The sequence below is a fragment of the Pleurodeles waltl genome, chromosome 12 (assembly GCF_031143425.1).
Source record: "Pleurodeles waltl isolate 20211129_DDA chromosome 12, aPleWal1.hap1.20221129, whole genome shotgun sequence".
NCBI lineage: Eukaryota > Metazoa > Chordata > Amphibia > Caudata > Salamandridae > Pleurodeles > Pleurodeles waltl.
In genome coordinates, this window is record NC_090451.1 from 672,064,274 (window position 1) to 672,091,503 (window position 27,230).

At 41.0% G+C, this 27,230-nt stretch overlaps 1 protein-coding gene across 1 annotated transcript in view; it reads right to left on the reverse strand.

Annotated features, from left to right (window-relative positions):
• Positions 1-8,050: 8,050 nt before the first annotated feature.
• The window catches only part of LOC138268687 (very low-density lipoprotein receptor-like), a 47,129-nt gene continuing 27,949 nt past the window's right edge, over positions 8,051-27,230 (reverse strand). The window contains exons 5-6 of the mRNA XM_069218591.1: positions 23,068-23,216; positions 8,051-11,882 (exon numbers count right to left, since the gene is read on the reverse strand). Coding sequence (XP_069074692.1) covers positions 11,847-11,882; positions 23,068-23,216 — 185 coding nt within the window. The 3' untranslated portion in view covers positions 8,051-11,846. The remainder of the gene's footprint in view (positions 11,883-23,067; positions 23,217-27,230) is intronic.

Sequence of the window (27,230 nt, forward strand, 5' to 3'; positions counted from 1 at the left end):
ACACTTGAAAGGGAATTGACCTCCTTAGAGAAGAAAATACATGAGTGGGAAGTGAGACAGGATTCTGGAGCCCAAGAGAATGAGGAATATAATCGTGCCCGTAGAGAACATTCCCAGATCGAGGCTCAGCTCAGGTGCCACAACACACAAAAATACCTGGCATCAGTACAATCAGAGGAGGGTAGATCAGGAAGACTGCTAGCCTGGCTGGTACGCCTAGGCGGAGGGGGAAAACCCATCACAAGTGTACAAGACAAAGAGGGGCTTTGCAGGCGAAGCCCAGGCCCAATTAATGAAGCTTTTAGGGGATATTACATGCACTTGTACAGGAAACCCAACGACCTGGGGGTGGAGGCCTTTCAGGACTTCCTGCAGCGAATCACTCTCCCGGCCGTAGACCCAGAGGGGAGGGATAGCCTAGGGGGTCCTGTATCAGCGGAGGGGATAAGCGAGGCCATATCGCAGTTGGCTCCCGGAAAGACTCCCGGTACCGTTGGCCTCCCAATGGACTTTTACAAAAAATATAGGACTTTGATGGTGCCCCAGCTGGCTGAGGTATATGCGGAGGCATTGCGCCGAGAAGAACTACAAGGCACACTACGTGAGGCTTTGCTGGTGCCGCTACCTAAAACAAAAAACAGGGAAGCACCAGTGACCGACTTCCGCCCTTTATCAATGCTGAACAGCAACTTTAAGATCCTCAGTAAGATCATGGCTAACGGGCTGCTCCCCCTAATGACCACACTGGTGCATACAGACCAGAATGGTTTCGTCCCTGGCCACAGCACATCGCTGAACTTAAGGCGGATCTTTGCTATCTTACACATGCCAGCAGCAGAGAAACCTCCTACAGGGGTCTTGTTAGCAGTGGACTTCGAAAAGGCCTTTGACTCGATTAGGTGGGACTACCTCAGGGCTATGATGCTAAAGATGGGACTAGGTGAAAGCTGTGTGAAATGGGTGGACCTACTGTATTTCTCCCCGCTAGCTAGGGTGAAGACGGGCAGAACAATATCTAATACATACCCGGTATATCGAGGAACCAGACAGGGATGTCCCCTATCCCCGCTGCTATTTGCCCCGGCAATTGAGCCTCTAGCGGCCCAGCTGCGACAGGAAGGAGTCAGTAAGGGAATTAACTGGGGTCCAAGCGAACATATTATTTCCCTATATGCGGACGATATTCTGGTGTACCTGAGAGATGGAACCAGTGGTCTCCTGTGGGTTTGAAAGATTCTAGAGGACTTCGGGGAACTGTTGGGTCTTCACCTTAACCGAGGCAAAACATTTGTATTCCCCGTGCTAACAAACTACATGTGCCCCGAAACGTGTCCAAGAGATGTGAACTGGGCCCCGCAGACATTCAAATATCTGGGGATCCAAATATTTCATGAGCTGGCTGACCTCCGAGATGGCAACTTGGGTGGGGCACTCCGGTCTCTGCGCTCCTCGGTCGAGTTCTGGCGATCACTGAAGCTAACAGTAATGGCCAGAGTGGCATTGTCTAAAATGGTGATGCTGCCCCGCCTCCTCTACTTCTTTGCTAACCTACCGTTATAGATCCCCCCCTGCGTGGTTCCGTGAATTGAACGCTCTGCTTCGGGAACTGATATGGGACGAGGGTCGTATGCGCACAGCACTGTCTACTATGTGCAGACCGACACAAGCGGGCGGTCTAGGGGCTCCTGACTTTGAGGCATATTATTTGGCATCCCAACTGCAGTGGGTGGCCGGCTGGATGGTGGGCAAAGGGCAACTGGACCGGTCTACTTCCCATGGTTCGTTGGACATAGACCGAATAATAACACGTATGATAGGGAAGAGGGTTTCCCCCCTCGGAGACAACCTAATGACTAACGCTGCGACGACGTGCTGGAAAAAATGTATGAGTAGAACTGGAGTTAGTCCACCCTACTCACCGGCGCTACCACTTTCGGTCTTAGTGGTAGAACCGAAGGGAACCAGTTCCAGGGGCTGAGGGCTGGGCCCATGGAGGGGTGCAGGAGTGACGACGGTGGGGGAGCTTTTTAGGGAAAGTATATTGCAGAGCTTCGTTGACTTGGTGGGAAGGGGGGGGGGTCCCCTCAGGGTCAATTTTTGATGTACAGGAGGTTAGTGCATGCTCTGAAAGACCATTTGGATACGATTAATGCGGAACCCGGGGTCCACGGAGTATTGCGCCTCCTCCTGACTTCGGGGGAAGAACCCCACTTGATTACGAAAATATACCGAGCCCAGATAGAAGCTGCATTGGATCCCGTGCACTCACTAAGGGAGAGGTGGGAGAAAATGATTGGGCATGTAATGTCTGAGACAGACTGGAACAGAGCTCTGTCTTATCCCCGGAGGATCTCGCATAATACCCGGCTACAATATATCCAATATAACTACCTGCATAGAATCTTACCCCTCACCGACTGTTCCGTATATATGGGGGGACCCCCATGACGTGCCCCAGGTGTGGTGAGGGCGAGGCAGACTTCGACCACATGATGTGGAAATGCGCAGTGTTACAGTTGGGCTGGAGGGCAGTGATAGAGCGCATGTCAGGGCTATATGATACGGAACTATCGTTCACCCCAGATGTCTGTCTGCTGGGCCTAAAGACGGATATCCCGAGAGGGAAGATTAGGAGTCGCTTCCTAGATCTCGCGCTAGCCCTCTACAAGAGATTAATTATGAGGGGTTGGAAGGCTTCTAGCCACCTCTCACTTGCTGAATGGAAAAGCGACGTCGGTGGGGTGGGCCAGGGCGGAACTACAGGTCTTAAAGACCGAAGAAGTAAAAGGTTATCCGACGGACCCCCATGGCCCCAGGGTGAGAAGAACTAATGATGAGCTGGGATAGCACAGGGAAAAGGCCATCAACTCCCAATACAGCACCAGCAGAAGCAGAACTCTGAGTGAATATAGAAAGGAGATAAGGGATACGCCCAACAATACCACCTATGGGGGTGAGGAAATAACATCAATGAAACAGCTAGACGAGAACTCTGACAGCTCAGGATAAGCCACAAGGGGCAGCGAGGAGTTGAGTGCACTCACCTGCAAAAGGCAGTAGGAAAATACATGTGGTTAGATGGCTGTCCCCCCAAGTATAGCTCCCTTAAGGAATGACCCTCACTACCCAACACTAAAATCACCCACAAAAAGCCACCAAATGTGTACATAGTTTAATTTTAAGTTGAAGCTGTTATGAGAGCATATAAAACAGATGGGTAACAGAGCGACAAGGAACTAGACACTCAAGGAAAACAACACTAGAACTCTAGTGCTAACAGATAACAGAATTCAGATAAAGACATAGATGTACGTTAAGACATGACACAAGATATATGTGAACGCATGTAAAGAGATGTATCCTTTTAAATATTGTGCATAACAAGAATCAGATGTTCCCATCAATGTATCTGTGGAATGTAAACAGCAAACTGTTAATAAAAATATATTTAAAAAAAAAAAAAACACACTAGTGGTAAAGTACAAATGGCATAAGTAAAAAATTGCCATCAGGAATTGCAAAATATTTTAGCTTTGACTAGCAATAGGTCAGAACCTCCAGAAATAATAAGAGAAAAAGGAAAGAGAGATGGTTGTGTACATCCATAATTCTGGATACAAGAGTGCAGTTGAAATCTTGAGCCTCTATACTAAAATCAGATTAAAAGAGGATGGACGGGAAATATTGTCAACCCTTAACTTGAAGTTACATTCTCCTAGAAGATGAAGAAGTAGCAACAGGAAGCACTCTACACATATAATAAAAAGGGAAATCCAACATTGATGGCGAGATGAGAATGGTAACTTTTAGACCCTATTTACTTATCAAATACCAGGGATGAAATGAAGCATGTTATTACCTAGTTTGTGTAATATTCTCCCAACCAATTTATTAGCGCAGGAATAGCAAGAATACTTTTTTTACAGGCATTTTGTACACCACGTTTGTCATTTTTAAGCCAGATAAATATCAAGGGCTGCTTTATCAAAGTTCCATTGGGGCTCAGAATACCAACCTCTGAAGATATGCCTTAGTTATCCTCACCACTATTCAAACTAGTGGACTGTGGATCTCAGAAGTTATCAGCATTCTCAAATCACTGAACCCATCCAGTCTACACTATACCTCAAAGGAAACAAGCAGGGCAGTTAAAAAAAAAAGAAACAAAAAAAAACTTGCAATATGTACACATTAGTGCTTTCACTAATCCCTTAGATTACAAATTACCAATTTCTTCAAAGACACTTCATTCTGGCAGCTTCCTTACTCCCCAGAGGTGACCCTCAACCTCGATCTCTGCCCATAAGGTTTTACATCTAACGTCTGCTGCAAAAGCCACATCACAGTGGCTGTGGTTAGGTGGTGAAGCAAGAATGTAGAAGGAGCCAGGCTGCTATTAGTACTCATTGTGCATTTCACTATTTATTGGAAGGGTTGCACCCATGTGTAGAAGAAGGCAATACCTCAGATTGAGGCTCATTTTAACTGAAACCTAAAGAACAGGTGTTATTGACAACCCAACCCTTCCACCCTTTGCAGCTTCCCTAGCCTGACTTCTTGTTATCCCCATTGTATAAAGAGATATCCTCTTAACCTTGAGCACCTTGCCTTCCGAAAAATGTTCAATACTTTATTCTTCCATATGCAAACAAAAAAAGAGCCATGACACCTCTGAGTGGCTGTGCATTAGAGACGCGAATCAATCAGTGATTGATTACAGTACCAACAGGATTCAGAAAGAGGGTCTTAGTTTGGAAGATAATGTGATCAGTAAAAATATGCATAGCCTTTGTGCCAGTCCACCTTCTTATAAGAGAGAACGGGTGTGGATGCAGATAGAGCTCTCAAAGGGATAGACTGGCGCAGCTACAAACGTGCACACTAACCAAACAAGCATCAACATTTCTGCAGCACTCAGTGAGATTTTCAATTAGTGATAACCCCCCAATTAAGGGTGCATAGCTTTCACTTCTACGAATGCCCTGAACAGAATTGGCTAAAAGATATGTTTGCAATTACATTACCCAAAGTAGAAAGTCCAATCACAGACAACCAACAGAAGCAAAGACAGCGGAGAAGAATACACCTGCTAAATACCCGCCCGCCCAAAACCTTTAATATGGAATATTTAAGGGAATTTCTAAGAAGTCTATTCTTTAAGACTCTTGCTACACATTGTTTCTTATGCACTATTCTTTAATATTTATGTAATAACTCTATTCCTACTGGACTCCCTGTTGCCCTTCTATATATAGATTTTAAGTATAATTTTTATCAGCCCTTTTAGATACCACTTCTTTGAATCAATAAAGAAAATGTTAATATTTAATATGAAGAAATTGAGAAGTATGAAAATGTCAAAGCGGCAACACACAGCATTATGAATGCAGTAAAGAGTGTGAAACCTGCCACTGCTACCCATTTGATTGCCTTCTATCACATCTTTGCATATGAATTTATGTAGTAAGAATGTTATTGTTTGCTGATTTACACCTTATTATCTTTTATTTTTGGAGATGAGTTTAGGTGCAAAAGAACAGAATTGGTCAAAGAAATTGTGGCAAACAGGAAGAGTGAAAATCCTAAAAATCCTAAAAAGTAAACAGGGCAAGACACACCAGCTTTCAAGGGTTACAAAGCCAAAGGCAAGCTGGCGAAGATCTACTGACACTACATGAAAAACATCAATTTTATATCATGTTGCACAACTAGCAGTCATCTATTTAAAAGCTGCATGTCCAATTTGTACCTCAATACTCATTTTAAATTGAGAATTGTACTCTCGACGATATGTAGAATCTTGGGCATGCAGATCTGAACTGATTCCAGGGACCTGTGCAGTCTTTGAGGAGGTTCCAATTCGACAGGGTCATAAACCTGGATTCTAAAATACATAGGAAAAATATAACAGACTTCCATACCGACAAGGTTTCATTTGTTTTTGTGTATTTATCAACTCTGTTCCATCATATGTACCGAAAATTCTTATTGGTCGAACAATGTTTACTGATTTTCTGCATTGACCTCTATTCTGAGACTTCAACACGTACATTGAATATTCCACATATAATAACCACAATGGAATTCTAGTTTCCAATGACCTCAGGCCAGGTAGTAAACTTGTACCACATAGTTTTTTTAAAACACATACATTAATAAGCAAGAGGCATAGCCTCTTGAGAATTACGGCTCCCTTACCGACACTGTTACTCATGCCAGATACGCATATCTGGAATATGTCCAGTTTTTCTATTTGTATTTATTAAAAATTAGGGTATTTAACTAGAAGCAGCACACCCAGTGATGTGGTAGTACATCCACCTGGGAACCATGGATGTACACAGATGTGTGCCAAAGTGCCTGATGACATATGGAAAGGAAAAGTCAATTTGGAGATTTCTCTAAATGGCAGTGCTTGATTCAATACAGCCTCAAAGATCAACACTTGGGGCCAGATGTATGTAGAACACAATTTGCGACCAGTAGTTTTGCCGCCAATGTGGTAATTTGCACAGAGGCCTATGTACTAACAGGTCATTTTGCAAATTACCAATTCATAGAGTGTCACAATCTGACCAACCACATGATCAGTGAGATAGGTTGCAAATTGTGACCAACTAGGAATCACAGCCACAGAATGCTAAGGTTAGCAGACCACCGTATCAGTGACTGCTTTTAAGTAAAGTATTTTTTTGTATTTTGATTTTTTTTTTTTTGACATTCACAAAAGGATAGGGGTCCTCTGGGGGACTTTTTCCATTTGAGAACGGGTTCCCACCTCCTTTGAGGTCTCAGTAAAATATTAATGTTTTGCACCTGCATTTCTGTCTCCAAACAATAAAACATACTACTATGATTCAAAATTAGGAAGTGACACCCCAAACACGTTCCTTCCAAATCTGAATAGTCACGACCCAAAACCACAATTTGGTAACAAGTTACTGAATCACAATTCTGTGTTCGTACATTTAATAAAAGCATTTTTGTGGTTGCAAATTGCCCAATTCGCGACCTTAAAGATGCTTTCTACATCTTTTTTCAGGTGGATGGTGACAATTAAAATCTATTGAAGCTTTCAGGGTTTCTGAAACAGGGTGACACGTGGTGCTCTGCCAAGAATGAGAACAAACTATGATTGGGTGGAGAAACCATGCCTCAGCAGCGAATTACTATTATGATTATTTCTCCTTCGTTGCCATTAACAATACAATTTACTAAGTACAACCCACTTTTTTCCAAGATGCAATTTAAGGAAAGTTCTAACCCTTTTAATATAACTCTGCAAAGGGATAATATTTTCCTCGAGCTGGAGAAAGGTCTATGAATGATACATTAGTAGAACTGATGAAGAATATTTTTCTGCAACCACCATTCCAGCCGAAATTAATTGGACACTACTGCACCATGGCTGAATAAAAAGAACATTTTCAATGTTTTTGGAATAATGTACTGCTTTTATTACAGCATATAGAGAAGAGTTTATCAGAAGTAAAAGTGATGGTTTGTTTGACTTCAGATTAATGCAAAATTATTCAATCACTGTATTTAAAAAACATTATGATGGCAAAAGTGAATGTACCTGAATATGCACTTTATCTTTCATATTAAAAAAAGCTGACACACACTAGTCAGAGGTAGCTACCGGATGTACCATATTTTAAGGCTGCTCTATCAAATATTAACAAACGGAGCTGTATTGTGAAAGGTGCTGATTTCAGGCTGCAAAATGCAGTGCTGAAGTGACAAGGTGATTTTACATTACAAACACAGGATAATGACCAACTAAAATATTAGCAAGTATTCCCGTTCCTACTGAATTCACCAATCATCCTCAATTAGGAAGAAGCCATAGCCAAAATGTATCGCACACATTCTGCAAATTTAAGCCTGTACTTCATTAATTGCAGTCCATCGGATATCTGTACTATAGTAATACACGTGAATTTGTGTTTATTAGTACACAATGCAGACCACATTTATTATCACTGGCAAGGCAAAAATACATGAAAATGAATGCGGCTCAAAAAAATACTGCTGGAGAAACTTTTCTAAAATGTAAATTTATCCATTTATTACTACAAGGCAAAGGTCAAACGGGATGCCACTACAACAGTACAATGTAACTCAAGAAATAAGTGTTTGCTCTCCCCCCTCCCCCCCATTCGTATGGTACAATCACTTTCCTGGGGAAAGCCAAACTACCGGTATATGTCAAATTCAAAATAAATTTGACACTGCACAGATTTTACTGCCAATGTTTTACCTTTGTTCCTTATGACATCATATTATAGAAATGATGGCTGATACTACACAAATGCAACAGAACTAACATTACAATTATTTTTAAACACAGGAATAATCAGTTTGCAATACTGTTTTTCGGTGTACCTTTAAGAAACACAACAGATGAGAACAGGGAAAGAAAAAGAACCAGGTATTTTTAATGTTATTAAATTTGTGCAGAAGAAATATCTTAAACAAAATATAGAAAACAGATCTATAAGCAATGTAACAAAAATATCAATGACTCACATTGCCCACGAGCAAAGTCTCAAAACTGTTTTTCATAAGAGTTCCTGTGACCTACTGAAATGTAGATAATCAATTATGCATGGTTTTTATTTATTGAAGACGAAATAGCAAAACTAAATACATTTACAAGCATTTTGCAAGTACCACCATTGATGTTTGATGAATTTATCCAAATCACGTCTTACAAGAAAGTCTCCCCCAAAGAATACATTTTTACAACTGTGATCAGCCAAATATGTCCATATATTTCAAAACCTTCACTTCAAGTACTTTGTGATGTCGAAGGTTATTAACAAAAACTCAGGTCCACAAGTAAGCATTATCAAAGAAAGAACGTATAAAATAATGTTTCTTTATTCATATATTCAGATCTGACAAATGCTTCCCCAAAAGGTTTTTTTTAATGCCTCCCAAAAAAAACAAGATACTTAAAAAAAAAAAAAAATCCACAATAAAAATGGAGGTAACAGCTAAAAGCATGTTTAACTTTCTTATTGCTTAACTTGACTTTAAATGCAAAATTTAATATAAAGAGCCAATGTCGAAGAAATCAGTCATAGCTGTCCATTGTTGATAGGTTTATTACCTTTACTATTAAGTGCTTTAATGCTGTAATACAATAAAAACTACAATTCAAGAAGGCAGTGCATTAAGTGCAAATAGCTTATAAAGGTTATCAGTAGTTACGAAAACGTATTTTCTGTTAAAAAAAAAAATTACCCATAACACTTTCTGTGCCCACAGAGAGGCTCCTATTACACCATATTAGCACCATGTGTTTTACATGCATTCATTAACAGTACAAGTACAACATGTGTCAGTGGGGACGAATGAATAATACCCAAATCTATGACAGTAAAATGCGGTCTCACTTTTGGTAAAGTAAATTAGGTTATGGGTACAGCAGTAATGTGATTGTTCAGTAAAAGGTGAATGGACGCATTTAATGGTACACCTACACTGTATGTCAGAGCTTTACAAACTTAGTGCCAGTGCTTAATGCCAACGTGCTCCTGTAAAACAAAGAGCCACTATATCATGTCCTACAATTCAGTTCTGCCAGTTATTCTAAAGTATGCCGGTTTGGGAAACTGTTGAATAGGGTAGCATAGTAAGAGGCCACTGTGTGCATTTTCCTAGCAGGTTAAATATGGGTGGGCATAGTCTCCTTAGGTGAGTTTTGCCAATTCTGAAGTTTGTTTTAAAAAACTCTTCCTATTTTTTTTTGTGGGGGGGGGGGGGAGGGGAACAAAAAAAAAAAAAAAACGAACACATGAGGTAGAAACCCCACAAATTTGCAAAAGAAAAAACTATAATCCCATTAATAATATTTTTGCAAGAAACATCACTTGCAGAAGCTTTTTTTTCCCAGGAACTTCCATTGGCAGATGTTGTTAACGTTTGTAGTACGTGTAAATCAGCTGGAAAAAAAATTATACATGCATTTCTAACTGGGGGGAGGGGGGAGAGTAATTGGTATACTATTACTCAGAAAACTGTACCAGCAAACATACTTTTAAACACCCTCAGTTGACGAATTTAAGTAAATGGAATCGGGAATTTGGGAACAGCAAGAAGTGCAGCGTTTTACAGCAATGTCACAAAATGATTGTCTGACCTGAAATGCAGTGACGGTTACAGCGCCCATGTGTGTGAGCTTATGCAACTCTCACTGTCCTTGGCTGCACCTACAGAAAAGTTAGTAAAAGTCATTTTCTTAGAAGACTTTAGGACTATGAGCTTGAACATGATGCACAATTCTGAAGCAGACAGAGGACCGTTTTTAGTGCCATATGGAGAAGAACCTAAAACATCAATGAAGAAACTACATGGGAGAAGCTCTACGGAAGCAAAAAGAGAGATGTTTTCACAGCTGCAGATTTTACTAATAGACTTTTACGACACATTGAGTTTAGCTACAAACAGATAAGACATATCAGTTAATTGGGACCACACAGTCATTTGATTCATGATTTTGGAACAAGGCCTGCTCAACCACTTTGAAAATTTTAGCCACAAAAACTATTGAGATGGAAAGGCCAGGTGTTATACTAGAGTTTCTTAAAAGCTGGCAGAAAGCTTTGAATGAACAATGAAATGGCATAAGAGATATGACAGGCTGTTTACATTCATACAGGGGAATGTTGCCATATCGTGTAAGCAAAACTGGTGCATGTGGGAGGAGTGTCTGGTGGTGAGGCAGCTCGCTGAGACCTTGGGTCGCTAGTCCTGATAATGCAACTAGTGTCTTTCTTGCCTAAAAGCCTCAACTGTGCTTAAGTTTAAAGATCAAAGGCTCTAATGCACTTGGGCTTCATTTTGAAATTTATAGAGATGAGGCAGATTTTATTTTGGTTTTGCATAACTGACATTCTCCTGCCAGGTCAACGTGGAGAGCTACAAAAGCCCTTTGGAACCAACCATCCTTTGATACAGGAGAACAAAAAAATACACATCAGTGCATTTGTCTATTGAAGAAGTAGCCAATAGCTTGCAGGAGAGATATGAAGATTATGCTTACTGTCTGCTGGAGTTGTGGGATGCCGGTCTGAAAATTTACAGCTTACCCATGACCAGCAAGGTGGTGATCACTTGACATCATTGCAACTTACTTCATTTAGGACTTTGATTATAGATTCATACTTGATATGACTGGGAGTGAGACCCAAACAAAAAGAAAAACTCTAACACTAAACTTGCCACTTTCTAGCAACACACACCATCATATAGTTCTGCATCTGACTACCTCAAGCCTGACCTAAAAGAGAAGAATAGCTGAAAAGATGATTTGCTACACCCAGATAAAAAGTAACTAAACCCACTACCGTCAACACAAGACCGGGGTGAACAAGACCAGGAAATGGTTGGAACATGCTCAGAGTAAGGGTGATTTAAAATAAAAAATATTGTTATATACACATATAAAACTGCTCCAGGGACTTGGAGGTACTGTTATTCTGAAACAAAAGCTTCAGTTTTTAATAAAGGAGAAGTGCAATTTTTGTGGCATGAGCACTATTATTTATAGAAAATATTTTTAAGGAAAATAAATATTTCTGTATAGCAACTTTGAAAGAAAACCTTTGTCTTTAAAATATTAAATCTAATCATTTACAGCTAGAACAGCTTACTGTTAAGTAAGCATTCACTTTACCACCACCAAATGATTAGACGATGTGCGTTTGTGGAAAAAAAATGTATAACCACTAGTCTTCAGTTCCCTTCAAGTACTTCCAGATAAAGCATTGTCAATAGTGCTGGCACCTTCATAGCATTCTTTTCCCTCTCAATGCCTCATTGATAAGTGCAATATTTCAGGCAACATTGTCCACGTTGGTTAAGTCTGTCAGCTGCAAAAGAAAAACACAAATAAAACATGAATTAGAAATAATCCTAATATAAACATGCATAATAGTCTTCAAAATTTCCAAACGGACAGGAAGATTCTCTGACATCTTAATACATGAGATTTTCTTCAAGAAAAAGGATGAGAAAAGTCCAACTTCTAGGAAGAAAAGGTACCCTCTACTACATAGTTTCCAACTTGAGATGTTAAAGGCATCCACGTTTCTTACCACCACCTTTGTACTCGACCATGGCAACTCAACAGTAATGGTGAAGTATGGTGAGTGGTCTGTTTTTAACATAGAGGTCTATTATAGGGGGTCAGTGGCCAAAGTATATTTTTGTTTTTACAATACTAATTCACTAAACACATCATAGCCAGATGCCATGCATATTTTAACCCAGGTGCCAATATAGCGATAAGGCAAAATCAGAACATAAAGATGGTAGCAACGTTTGAGGTCATGGCTGATTAAGAAGCAGCTAAGGAGTTTAATGCCAGCTCATTTTTGGCAATTCAGACAAGAATCAAACAACTCACAAAGCTTAGATGACAGAGCCGAAGACTGATACTGTCATGTATGAGAGGATGTATATGAAAATGAAATATTCAAATACAAGTTTGGCGGACACTGAAAAGCTAGGAATGGTTTAGTGGGAAGAGTGTTCCACAAATTAACTTTCCCTCTACACCCAGCAACCCACGTTTATGGCCAGAGGTACAGAAACATGGACCAGTGCTAAAGGGATATGTGTTTTTTTTTGCAAATGCCTACCTGATCATCAACCTTAGTTGAAATTTGGATTCTTAATTTAGCACGCAGATCATATAAATTATGAGCAGAGCAGCATGCTGCAGTCTGTTCCCAACATATGTTGTCAATACCCGTGTATAGATTTAATTTACACAGCCATACATCTATATAAACAAATTAGGCAAATAAAATAAATAACTCAATAACACCAATAAACAAATATGACCATTAAATCAATTATTATCTGGAGTAATAACGTAGGTCAAAGAAATTAAGAGGAAATCTTTGTTCTATGACAAACTGACAGCCTTAACCTTGTTTCTTACATCCTATACTTTGTCACATACAAAATCTTCAGATCTTCAAAAAAATCTCTGGAAACTCTTTTCGATAACTCAAGGTCAAACACGTTAGGTACCATTTACTAATTATCAACTCTCGTTCCCCCAGTCTCCACAATTAAAAACAGTAATTACAGTGATTACTGACCCCTCTATGAACCTTAGGGCTCTCTTAATTCCAAAGCAGACAATGCACAACTCGTTCTTAAATTAAAACCTTCAATGATTAATAACCTTACCTACATTTTTACCTGTCGGGTTATCATCGAAGATTGGAGCAAGAGGAGCAGGCTGATGGAGAAATACACATTATCTGTTCTTTGCAACCATCATCTGCTACAGTCCCCCCGACAACTGCCTCCAACCATCCCGTTCTTCACCTCTGGTATTAACTTCACTTTATACATCAAAACATGAAATATTTTTAACTGAATTTTTGTCATGTCTTCTGTTGCATTCTTATCATCATAAAACTTTATGATGTGGGGAATTTCGGAACACAATTGCTGTTGCGGCAGTTGGCAGGTTGTCTACCTCATGGTCAGTTGGAAATAAGCTTACCTCTATATATCCACTGAAGGTTTGGCCCCAAACTTTTCACTGGCAACGAGGATGGAATCCGAACCCATGCGTGGTGGAGGCAAACGAAACTAAAGCCTCAGTGACTATGGTAGATGGGGGAGAAAATAAAGATAACTGCCAAGATGTCATTTTGGAAATTCAACAAATCGGAAGGGATGTTGAAGAAAATCCTTTCGGTACCATCAAGATTGACGGTGTGAGTGTAAAGGTGATGGCAGTCTCTGGAGCCAGATATACCCTTATCAGAGAGGAATATCTGAGTGAATTTCCTAATCATGAATTCAAAATTCCTGATGTAAAGCAAAATTGTGCTGCTGTACCACCAAATTGTGCGTCACTCTGATTCTCGCCAAATAAAATGGTTTGTTACACCTGAGGGGACATGCAGGTAAAAGGGGATGCCGATCGGTTTAGCCTCTGCAGCTGGGGTGTTTCAGAGAGCCATGCACCATTTGTAGAAAAGCACTTGTCATGCGATGTATTTTCAGGATGATAGCCTGATATTTGGGAGAGACGTAATGGACCAAGATAAACATGGAAATCTGAGTTGCAGCAAAGTGGTGTGCCACTCAAAAAGGACAAGTGCAAGTTCAGACTAGACTGAGTGGAGTATCTGGGTCACTGGATCAGTGGTAATAGGATAGCTCCATAGTTGGAATTAGTTTCTGCAATAGAGAAGGTACCTTCCCCAACATGGAAAGACCAGAGATCATTTTTGCGGCTGGCTGAGTATTATTCTCAATTTGTCCCTTTCTTTGCAGATAAAACCAAATATATACTAAAACTCATGTTCAAGAGTGAGAAATTCATTTGTGTGAGAAATGCAAGAGTGAACTGAAAGCAAACATTACATCCAGGTCAGCGTGCAAGCATTTTAACACCAATGATACCTCAATAATAAAATACTGATGCTAGTCTGGGTGGGTTAGGTTCAGTGTGGCTGCAGAGAAGTAATGGCGAATATGTCACCATTGCCTGTGCATCCAGGCCATTAAGGGATGCAGAGAGAAATTACTCCACCACTGAGAGAAAAGCATTGGCTGTGTGGTGAGGAATAAAACCAGATCAGGATGTATTTTTTGAAGTTGAAACGTATCTCAGTGAGGGGTGGCTAGCCAGATGAAGGTCTTGGGGGTGGTCTATTGGTAGTGCCAGCAGTACTGGGGGAGCGAGTAGTTAAACTAGCATGAGGGACACATAGGACTGAGTGCCACCAAGAGGCGGGTCAGAGAGGAGTACTCGTGGCCTGGCTTGACTGTGATCTAAGAAGGAGCACTAGAGCATGTCTACCTTGTGCATGGAGTGACAAGTCACAGGAAACTATAAATTATCTCCCAGTCATGGGTCATAAATCAGATGGTCAATAGAAGGAAACTGGAATTGAGGTCGCTGGTCCACTGCATGTTATGGGTAGTTATCCCAAGTATGCCACAGTAGTAATGCATTATTTCACTAGATGGCTCAAAGTGAAATTTACGAGGGGAAGTCACTTCCGAGACGGTGATAGGATTCCTCAGTGAATTGTTCAGGAGAGAAGGTGTATCAGAGATCACTGTAACAGACAATGGGGTCCAATTTATTTTGGAGCTCATGAGTGATTTTCTCTAAGAGCAGAGAGTTCAGCATATTCGCTCATTGGTATACTACCCTCAAAGAAATGGTTTAGCGGAAAGGTGGGACAGGGCATTGAAAGATGGTTTAAGGCTAGCCTTGAGAGAAGAAGACTGGAGAGAAGTATTGAGAAGGTTGGTGAGTCTTATCGCACCAAGCCACATTGTGTGACTGGGAGATCACCTTTTGAGATGATGAGGGGGTCGAAAAGCCAGAACACCGATGTCCAAATGATTGGAGTATGACAAGTTTGGGAGAGAATGGCATGAACATGATGATGATTTAAGACTGGAGACTGGATCTGCGTGCAGAAGGGATGCAAAGTAAGCAAATATGAGGCTAAATATTCTGATCCTCTCCAAGTGAAAATGTGAACAAGTACACACTTCTACTGAGTGATGGTAATGTGTGGAATTGTAATAAAGTTGTGAAAGCCCCATTCACGATCAAACCGAAAGACAAGCAAAAACATGATGATGTTCCAGAAGGGTTTTGTGTGATGCCTTAACCCTTAGAAATCGCAGAGAAATCAGAACTCCGAAGAGGTTTGATGAGTTCTTGCTGTAAAGTTGCAGTGGTGTGTTGTACAACTCTGTGCCACTTACTGTAATGAAACCACGTTATTGTTTTCTATCTAACATTGTTGCATTATTTGCATTTCCCTTTTTGACAGAGCAATTTATGTTTTGTTTAAAAAATGTTGTGTGTAATGTGCCTTAATTACATTTCCTTGCTTTTGGTCTTTTATTGCTGTTATGGAGATCTGCATTTTCCCTTTGTTGTAAATGATGAAGGAGGGAGTTGTGTTGCATTCTTCTCATCATAGAACTTTGTGATGTGGGGAATTCTGGAGCACGACTGCCGTCGTGTGAGTTGGCAGCTTCTCTCTATCCTGGTCAATTGGAATGAAAATGTCACTTACCCAGTGTACATCTGTTCGTGGCATCAGTCGCAGTAGATTCGCATGTTATGCAATAGCTCGCCATCTGGTGTTGGGCCGGAGTGTTACAAGTTGTTTTTCTTCGAAGAAGTCTTTCGAGTCACGGGACCGAGTGACTCCTCCTTCTGTCTCCATTGCGCATGGGCGTCGACTCCATCTTCGATTGTTTTTCCCCGCAGAGGGTGAGGTAGGAGTTGAATTGTAGTAAAAGTGCCCATGCAATGGAGTGACTAAGTATGTACCTACTTAAGGTTGAGATGATACATATACAAATAGTTGAAGGTAACTTCCAAACTGCTACAGGCTCCCGGGGAGGCGGGTGGGCACATGCGAATCTACTGCGACTGATGCCACGAACAGATGTACACTGGGTAAGTGACATTTTCAGTTCGATGGCATCTGTCGCTGTAGATACGCATGTTATGCATAGACTAGTAAGCAGTTATCTCCCCAAAAGCGGTGGATCAGCCTGTAGGAGTGGAAGTAGTTTGAAATAATGTTCTTAATACGGCTTGACCTACTGTGGCTTGTTGTGCGGATAACACGTCTACACAGTAGTGCTTGGTGAATGTGTGAGGCGTAGACCATGTGGCTGCCTTACATATTTCTTGCATTGGGATGTTTCCTAGAAAGGCCATGGTAGCACCTTTTTTCCTGGTTGAGTGTGCCCTTGGTGTAATGGGCAGCTGTCGTTTAGCTTTAAGGTAGCAGATCTGGATGCATTTAACTATCCATCTGGCTATACCTTGTTTTGATATTGGGTTTCCTGCATGAGGTTTTTGAAATGCAATAAATAGTTGTTTAGTCTTTCTGATGTTCTTTGTTCTGTCAATGTAGTACATCAATGCTCTTTTGACATCTATCGTATGTAGTGCCCTTTCAGCTACGGTATCTGGCTGTGGAAAGAACACTGGAAGTTCCACTGTTTGATTTAGATGGAACGGTGAAATAACCTTTGGCAAAAATTTAGGATTGGTCCTTAGGACGACCTTATTTTTGTGAAGTTGTATAAAAGGTTCTTGTATAGTAAACGCCTGAATCTCGCTTACTCTTCTTAGGGAAGTAATGGCGATGAGAAATGCCACCTTCCAGGTTAGGAACTGTATTTCGCAGGAGTGCATGGGTTCAAAAGGTGGACCCATAAGTCTAGTTAGGACCACATTTAGGTTCCATGAAGGAACAGGTGGTGTTCTTGGTGGTATAATTCTCCTAAGTCCCTCCATGAATGCTTTAATGACTGGTATCTTATATAGGGAAGTTGAATAGGTAGTCTGCAGGTATGCAGATATTGCTGCAAGGTGTAATTTAATGGAAGAGAAAGCCAGGTTAGATTTCTGTAAGTCAAGCAAGTAACCCACTACATGTTCTGGAGTTGTGTGTAATGGTTGTATTTGATTAATATGGCAGTAGCAAACAAACCTCTTCCATTTACTTGCATAGCAGTGCCTGGTGGATGGCCTTCTGGCTTGCTTTATGACTTCCATACATTATTGGGTAAGTTGTAAGTGCCCGAATTCTAGGATTTCAGGAGCCAGATTGCTAGATTCAGCGATGCTGGATCTGGGTGTCTGATCTTTTGGTTGTGTTGTGTCAACAGATCTGGCCTGTTGGGCAATTTGATGCAGGGTACTACTGATAGGTCTAGCAGCGTTGTGTACCAGGGTTGCCTTGCCCAAGTTGGTGCTATTAATATGAGTTTGAGTTTGTTTTGACTGAGTTTGTTTACCAGGTAAGGAAGGAGAGGGAGAGGAGGAAAAGCGTAAGCAAATATCCCTGACCAGTTCATCCATAGGGCATTGCCTTGGGACTGTTTGTGTGGGTATCTGGATGCGAAGTTTTGGCATTTTGCGTTCTCCTTCGTCGCAAACAAGTCTATCTGAGGTGTTCCCCAGAGTTTGAAATAAGTGTTCAGAATTTGGGGGTGAATTTCCCATTCGTGGACCTGTTGGTGATCTCGAGAGAGATTGTCTGCGAGTTGATTTTGGATCCCTGGTATAAATTGTGCTATTAGGCGAATTTGGTTGTGAATTGCCCAACGCCAAATTTTTTGTGCTAGCAGGCTTAACTGCGTGGAGTGCGTCCCCCCTTGTTTGTTTAAATAATACATTGTTGTCATGTTGTCTGTTTTGACGAGAATGTATTTGTGAACTATTATTGGTTGGAAAGCTTTTAGTGCTTGAAAAACTGCTAGAAGTTCTAGGTGATTGATATGCAGTTTTGTTTGATGTACGTTCCATTGTCCTTGTATGCTGTGTTGATCGAGGTGTGCTCCCCACCCTGTCATGGAAGCATCTGTTGTTATTACGTATTGTGGCACTGGGTCTTGGAAAGGCCGCCCTTTGTTTAAATTTATGTTGTTCCACCACAGAAGCGAGAGGTAAGTTTGGCGGTCTATTAACACCAGATCTAGAAGGTGACCCTGTGCTTGAGACCACTGTGATGCTAGGCACTGTTGTAAGGGCCTCATGTGCAGTCTTGCGTTTGGGACAATGGCTATGCATGAAGACATCATGCCTAGGAGTTGTAACACCATCCTTGCTTGTATCCTTTGTGTTGGATACATGCGTTGTATGATGGTGTTGAAATTTAGAATTCTTTGTGGACTTGGAGTGGCTACTCCCTTTGATGTGTCTATTATGGCTCCTAGGTATTGTTGTACCTTGCGCGGCAGAATGTTGGATTTTGTGAAGTTGACGGTGAACCCGAGTTTGAAGAGGGTTTGTATGATCTGATTTGTGTGATTTGAGCACTCTATGAACGAATGGGCCTTGATTAGCCAGTCGTCCAAATATGGGAACACATGTATTTGCTGCCTTCTTATGTGTGCAGCGACTACCGCTAGACATTTGGTAAAGACTCTTGGTGCGGTTGTTAATCCGAAAGGCAGTACCTTGAATTGATAATGTATCCCTTTGAATACAAACCTTAGGTATTTCCTGTGCGATGGGTGTATTGGTATATGGAAATAAGCATCCTTGAGGTCTAAAGTTGCCATGTAGTCGTGCAGTTTTAGCAATGGTAATACTTCCTGTAGTGTGACCATGTGAAAGTGGTCTGATTTGATGAAAGTATTCACTACTCTGAGGTCTAGGATTGGTCTCAGTGTTTTGTCTTTCTTTGGTATCAGAAAGTACAGTGAGTAAACTCCTGTGTTTATTTGTGTGTTTGGCACTAGTTCGATTGCGTTCTTTTGCAATAGTGCCTGCACTTCTATCTCCAGGCAATTGGAATGATGTTTTGTCAAATTCTGTGCTTTTGGTGGTATGTTTGGAGGGAATTGTAGAAATTCTATGCAATAACCATGTTGGATAATTGCTAGAACCCAAGTGTCTGTAGTGATTTCCTCCCATGCTTTGTAGTACTGACTTATTCTTCCCCCCACTGGTGTTGTGTGGAGGGGGTGAGTGACATGTGAGTCACTGTTTAGTAGTAGGGGTTTTGGGGCTCTGAAATCTTCCTCTATTTCTAGGGAATTGCCCTCCTCTATATTGTCCCCGAAAACCTCCTCTATACTGTCCCTGGTAACTGGACGGTGTTGCCTGTGAGGTGCTGGCTTGTGTGCTCTGACCCCGAAACCCCCCTCTAAAGGGTGTTTTACGAAACGTGCTGTAATTTCCTCTGCTCTGCGGGGAGTAGAGTGCGCCCATGGCTTTGGCAGTGTCTGTCTTTTTTGAGTTTCTCAATCGCTGTGTCCACTTCTGGGCCGAACAGTTCCTTTTCGTTAAAAGGCATATTGAGAACTGCTTGCTGAATCTCTGGTTTAAAGCCAGACGTTCTGAGCCATGCATGCCTTCTGATAGTTACAGATGTATTAATTGTCCGTGCAGCTGTATCTGCAGCGTCCATGGAGGAGCGGATCTGGTTGTTAGAAATGGTCTGTCCCTCTTCAACCACCTGTTTTGCCCTATTTTGTAGATCCTTGGGCAGATGTTCAATGAGATGTTGCATCTCATCCCAATGGGCTCTGTCATAGCGCGCAAGTAGTGCCTGGGAGTTCGCGATGCGCCACTGGTTTGCAGCTTGTGCTGCGACTCTTTTACCAGCTGCATCGAACTTGCGGCTTTCTTTATCTGGGGGTGGTGCATCTCCAGATGTGTGGGAGTTGGCTCTTTTTCTAGCTGCTCCTACAACGACAGAGTCTGGTGGCAGCTGTGTAGTGATGAAAACCGGGTCCGTAGGAGGCGCTTTATACTTTTTTTCCACCCTTGGTGTGATTGCCCTACTTTTGACCGGCTCCTTAAAGATTTCTTTTGCGTGCCGGAGCATACCAGGGAGCATAGGCAGGCTTTGGTATGAGCTGTGGGTGGAGGAGAGTGTGTTGAATAAAAAATCATCCTCGACCTGTTCTGAGTGGAGGCTTACGTTGTGTAATTGTGCTGCTCTGGCCACCACTTGAGAGTACGCAGTGCTGTCCTCTGGTGGAGATGGCTTCGTAGGGTATGCCTCCGGACTGTTATCTGACACTGGTGCGTCGTATAGGTCCCATGCGTCCTGATCTTGGTCACCCTGGCTCATGGTGGTGTGAGCTGGGGAGTGTGATGGAGTTTGTGCTGGTGAGACGTTAATCACGGGCGGTGGAGAGGGTGGTGGAGTAACTCTTTTCACCACTTTTGGTTGTGGTGTCTGTTCAGTCTGGAACTCCAACCTTCTCTTTCTTCTAATAGGGGGAAGGGTGCTTATCTTTCCTGTCCCCTGCTGTATGAAAATACGCTTTTGCGTATGGTCCACATCCGTTGATTGTAGCTCTTCCTCAAACCTATGCTTTTGCATTTGTGAGGTTAGCGAGTGCTCTTCTGTATAAGAGCCTGAAGCTGGGTCGGTTGCAGCTTGTTTCGGTACCGAAACCCTGTCAGCGTCCTTTTTCGGCTCCGAGGTGACTTTTTTCTTTTTCGGGGCCGAAACCTCTCGGCGCCGATCTTCGTCGGGCCCGCTGTCTCGGCGTCGAGCCGTGTCAACACCGGCATCTCGGTGTCGACGCTTGTCTCCAGCACTTTCTTGGTCCCGAGAAGGCTGTGTGCCGGTGTCTCGACCGGAGTCGGACGATCTCGGCACTGTTTGGGCCTTTTTCGGTGCCGACGGTCGGTCACCGAATTTATGGGTCGAGCCATGGCCTGGTGGCAGTGGCGTCCCCTGGGCCTTGTAAATGTTCCTCTGAGTGGATTTCGACGTCTTACTCACGGTTTGTGTATCGTCGAATCCTTCGGAGTCCGAGTCTTGAATCGAGAAGGTACCTTCCTCTTCTTGTTCCTCGAACTCCCGTTGGGCTGTCGGTGCGGACGCCATCTGAAGTCTTCTGGCTCGACGGTCTCGGAGTGTTTTTCGGGACCGGAACGCACGACAGGCCTCGCAGGTGTCTTCGCTGTGCTCAGGTGACAGGCACAGGTTGCAGACCAAGTGTTGGTCTGTGTAGGGGTATTTATTGTGGCATTTGGGGCAGAAACGGAACGGGGTCCGTTCCATCGGCGTTCTTCAGCACGCGGTCGGGCCGACCAGGCCCCGACGGGGGATCGAAAAAACTACCCCGAAGGGCACCGGAGCTCTTCGATCCTTCGACGCGGTGTTGAATCTAACTACGCCGAACCCGAATGCAACAATACCGACGAAAATCTTCCGAAATTTAGCTATTTTTCCGTTCCGAAACTCGGAGCGACAGAAACACGTCCGAACCCGATGGCGGAAAAAAAACAATCGAAGATGGAGTCGACGCCCATGCGCAATGGAGACAGAAGGAGGAGTCACTCGGTCCCGTGACTCGAAAGACTTCTTTGAAGAAAAACAACTTGTAACACTCCGGCCCAACACCAGATGGCGAGCTATTGCATAACATGCGTATCTACAGCGACAGATGCCATCGAACATAAAGTTACTTCTACATGGCTACGGAAGGTTTGGGCCCGATCTTTTCACCTTCACCAAGTAGATGCAGTGCCAAGCAGGGTTTTAGAACAGCAGATGCTGTTCTGAAAAGAAAGTATTTCTACATAGACAGTGTAATCTTGGATGCAGGCATGGCACTCATGAACTCCACTGGGCTATGCTAATGGCCTATAAGTCACACACCGAGGGTATGATAAATCAATGTTGAAAACGTGCAAATGCTGGTACCAGACAAGCACTGTGGAGATAAAAAGATGACCAATCCTAATCACTGAAAAAAAAAAAAACTTCACTTGATGCTGGTTCAAGTCAAATTAAACTGAAAACATCTTTCCATTGTTACATCACAAGTATCCTTCTGCTTTCCCGCCAAAGCCTGTAAATAGTTTTTACTAATTCACCCTTTCTTTCAAAGAGGTCACTACGCTCAACAACCTTGACATGCTTATCCCCGCTCCTCTAAATAAAAGCCATAATTAACAGTTGCTGGATACATTTCAATCCCAAAGCAAACTGTTCCCTGGACCCCTCCTCCCCCCACCCTCTGGCAGGAACTTCAATTCTTAGTACTGTGATAATTCATGACCCTTCTCCATTTTCCGTTTGTCAATTTCAGCAGGTGAAACCTGTGAACATTGACTGGTGGAAAACAGGCAGTATATTATGATACACCTCTCAGTATAATTTAACTTTTTATTTATTTTTGTCTTAAATCACCTCTTACAATAGGGTTTCATCCAAGCCTGTCCAAATTTTTTACCAACCACACAAGGAGAAGCTCTTAATAAGAACAAACATTTATAAGTGTTTATCCAATAAGTGTAGTTATAGACAATGGTACTCGTATTTCAAGTGAATAAATTACCTTCTTCTATTCAGTTTGTAAAAGGAGAAACGTCGCTCTTTATCAAGGAACCACCAGGTACATCTGGAACGATGCATGCACCCTGATAAATACTATGCTAAACACCCTTTTTTAAGAGTCTTTTTATCAGGTAAAACAAAATATCAGAGAAAACAGGTTTATTACATAAACTAAAATCAAGTGAAATTCAAGATAGGTACAGTTTGTAAAGCATCTCACCATGTAGGTGGAGTTAGTTTCTTTTCGTTTCCATTCTGGCATGAAGCATTTCTTTGACTTTTCCAGTAAATCGGAGTTTGAAAACGTCCATTTTGTTTTTGTTTTACAGCACATTATGACCCAAAAAGTTATAGCAAGAATTGAGAGAACTGCAAAGTAAACAAGATCAAATTCATTTTTAGCTATAAATAATTGTTTGGCCATAAACCTATCATTAAAAATAATTTACTTTCAAGAAAACAAGTACTATGTGCACACATATAAGTTACCTAAAAGAAAATAATTAGTAAGACTGCAGTAAACTATAATAAAAGAAATTCATATTACAACTGATAGGATTCACGGAACGCTATCCAACGTAATATGATGCAAATTCAATAGCAAATCTTGGTCAGCAGGTGTAATTATTTAGCTGGTTCCCCCCAAAAAAGGCAGGAGCATCAAGATGTTAAGTAATCTCTAAATTTTACCAAACAAATTGTCTATGTCTGCAAAAATCTTGTCCCACACTTACACTCATGCATTCTACTGTTGATCTTTGTATTGGTGGAACAGGTAATACCACTGAGTGTAAACGAACATCATGAAATGTCAATATACAGTGCAATTAATCACAGTAAAATCACCCCACACAAGATGCTCAAGGGCAAATTTGATGTATGACAGGGGCGTTGCTGATCTAACCATACATGCCCTATACTGCAATAGTTCTCAATACTTTTGCCTTTACAAATATTTAGAGTAAAGTCGCCTGGGTTGAAAGTAAAAATACTAATGCCTCTCTGCAATACCCGAGTCCATTCAATGTGACAAGTGACATCAACCTTTGCCTTCATTCGCTGTACCACTTGCAGAAGAGAACTGACTGGAGCATTTCCTCTTTACTTGTCACAGTTTACTGTGGGACTATTTGTTCTGTAAGTCTAGTAACTGTGTAGTGATTGCAGTTCCTCTGCAATGGTTGCAACCAGCATGGATTGCATCTAAATACACTTTGAGTGCATCATGAAAGATATTTCAGATCGCTACAAGAACTGAGCCCATTTGCTGGCCACCAGAAGGTGCGGGTCAGCTAATAAATAAAGGTGAAAATGGTTTTACAGCTGGCAGACAACATCCACTAATACAAAATTACTTAATTGGAGCATCAGATTTTATTAATAGTAAACAAATTCCAGCTATGTTTTATGTTTACTGTATTCAGAAAAGGTATTTCATCATGTAAACTGGGAAAGCCTCTTTATTTTAAACACAATTTGGTTTCATCCCCAGCATATTGGGGTATTCTCCAACATCTATTAAGGTTAGAGGGTTAGGCTAATTGAAAATTCTACTGATATCAGCTATTTGAAAGTTAAGTGGGGTCTAGGCAGAAATGTCCATTATCTCCTATTATGTTTGTCTTCTTTATTGGAACTCTTGCCATTGCTATAAGAAACGATATGTCAATGAAAGCTATCTGTGACAGAATGTCCACAATTAAGTTGTATGCTGATATCACCATGCTCTTTTTAAGACCTGCCCTGAATATTCAGCAGTTTAATATCTTTACACTATTTCAGGCGATGTGAGGATATAGGATAAATAAGTTGAAACCTAGTTTTTGATATGCACTACAGACACTTTAGTTCCAGCGCTACAGCTGTGGTTTAACTCGAGGCCAAAGCGGTAATTGAGAATATAAACAACCATGAAGGTGGATGTTTTATTGGAGTTAAATTATACACCAATAACTCGTATAATTAAATCTTTACTCACAAAATGGGGTCCCCTTCCCCTCTCCATTATAGGCAGAATCATTTTCATTCAAATGTAGATTTTACCTTGATTACATTTTTTGTATGCTGCACTTCCATGTATCTTGTGCACCCAGTTTTTTAGAAACATTCAGGGGCTGCTATCTACATTTTATCACCAATAAAACACTTAACTGGGCAATAAATTTACTGTATAAACCAACAAAAGGAGGGCGGGTTAGCCCTGCCAGGTGTGAACCAATATTATATTATTTTGCACATTTTTCCTTCCGCTTTGGTAACTTACTTTTCATGCACAATATATCAGATAATGATTTTATGTGCAAGATGCTCTAGGAATATAAAATTATAGACTTCTTGGGTTTTGACTATATCACCAAAAATGATCGACCCAAAACATTGTTACAGGCATTAAAGAAGACAAACTACATATTGAGGCATTACTCTGTTCCAAGTCTCAACGTGCCCATGCGCTTGAAGGGTATTGCACTAGAACAAGAGCCACACTTCGAAAGTAATATATTGCAAAGATGGTGACTGAATGGCCATTCTAACTTGGTGGACTTTTAAGGAATGATGCATGGAAAACATGGGCTATTATTGGACCACATATTAGTTTTTTTTAAAGGCTGCGTGTTATGGTCTTATAATCAAATTTTGTACTTGTTAAAAAACAGATCCAAAATTAGTAACAATTAGATCAAAATTAATTGAGGATCTCATAGAGACAACTTCAAATAGATCAGTAAGATTTTGGAAAAATTTGTTTCAATGAAATAAAGAAGACAGGTGCATTTCTAAGAATGGCTTCTAACAGGCAAGCAGCTGGGAACTTGGCTATTTCGGTTTAGACATGGAATACAATAAACTGCTATACATTGTTCTGTGCTTAAAGGAGTTTCGCAGAATGCAATTTTTTATTAAGTGGTTACTGTACTGCTGGCATTTTTAAATAAAATTAACTCACAAATTCCATCAAATTATTATAGCTGTGCACCACAGTTGGAGATAACTAGACATATCTTACATTGTTATGTCAGAAACTGAGGATTACTCTGCACAATGTTGAAATTTTGTCTGATCACTCTGGATTTAAACCTATTAGAGGATCCTCAATTGATTTTGCTGGGCTATCAGTCTCAAAAGGAGGGCAGTTAAAAAGAATGGCAAGAATGTTTATACAGCAATACTCATAGAACGGTCTTTAATATTTTAAGTTTGAAGAACAATAGACAGTGAAGGGTGAAAAGATGAAATGGCAAAAGTGAGAGAATGTGAAAAGTCATATGTATTAGCAACTGGATAACTAATGAAATGTTTTGGCTTTATGGAAACTTTTGTGTAAGGAAGTAGAACTTATTGAATTTCAAAAGGGAGGTTTTGTAGTATTTCGGTCAACACATTCCCTTGGATTTGTCATGTGTTAAATTATTATGGACTTTTGAAAAGTATAAAAATATATGGATATAAAGGTTTATGATCTTGAAGTATTTGATCGGCAGATGGAGAGAGGTTTTCTGTAATTTTTGGCTTATTCTGAAAATTAATGTAATATTTTAATTAATGTAAAGGCTGAGATTTCTCTTAGTATTAATAAAAACTTTTTTTTTTTTTTAAACTGAGCCCACTACATTATTTTCACTTTTCCTCAGCTATGCTCAAATTCGCTGTTTGTATCATGCCACTGCCCACTCAAACACTTAACAGCATACTGTGAACAGATTATATTATCTATGCATAATAGGGAGTCACAACATTGCAATATGATGTGTATACAAAACGTTTTGACACAGGCAAACAAATGTTACATTTCAATCCGAGAAAAGAGACATCATAATAGCACAAACAAATAGATACAACATTTGAAAGAACACTGAAGCAATAAGACTTTTTTGAAAAATTTGAAAGCAGGGTACTCCCAGTAAAAGGTGGAATAAAGTTACAGACTGTTTTGGAGTCAGCTTAATTTTGAAGGATTTGAAGGAGTGGTAAATCAGAGCCCAGGAAGATGAAGAGTCCACCAGTAATGACCAGTTTCAGTGCAGAATGGTTAAGGTCTCCGAAAAGAGTTTGGAGCCCACACCTATGTTTTGCAGCCCACGAGTTTTAGTTTAATATGCATCAGTATAAGAATTAGTCCGAAACATATTAACATAAATGATTTCTGTATACATCATATGCGTTCACTTAACAGAAGTCCGTTCACTTAACACGGTACATTAATTTAAACAGGTGTATTAATCTAACTAAAGTTTGCTCAGACAGTGTAGAATATTGCAGAATAATCTGTTTTTTTCTTACATCATATTGTCAAATGCATTCTGCTTCTGCACCGCTCATTATCAACTGTAGCTTGGAAGTAAATCTTTTGGAATAAAATGCCCTTGTTACACATCAGGTTTCTGT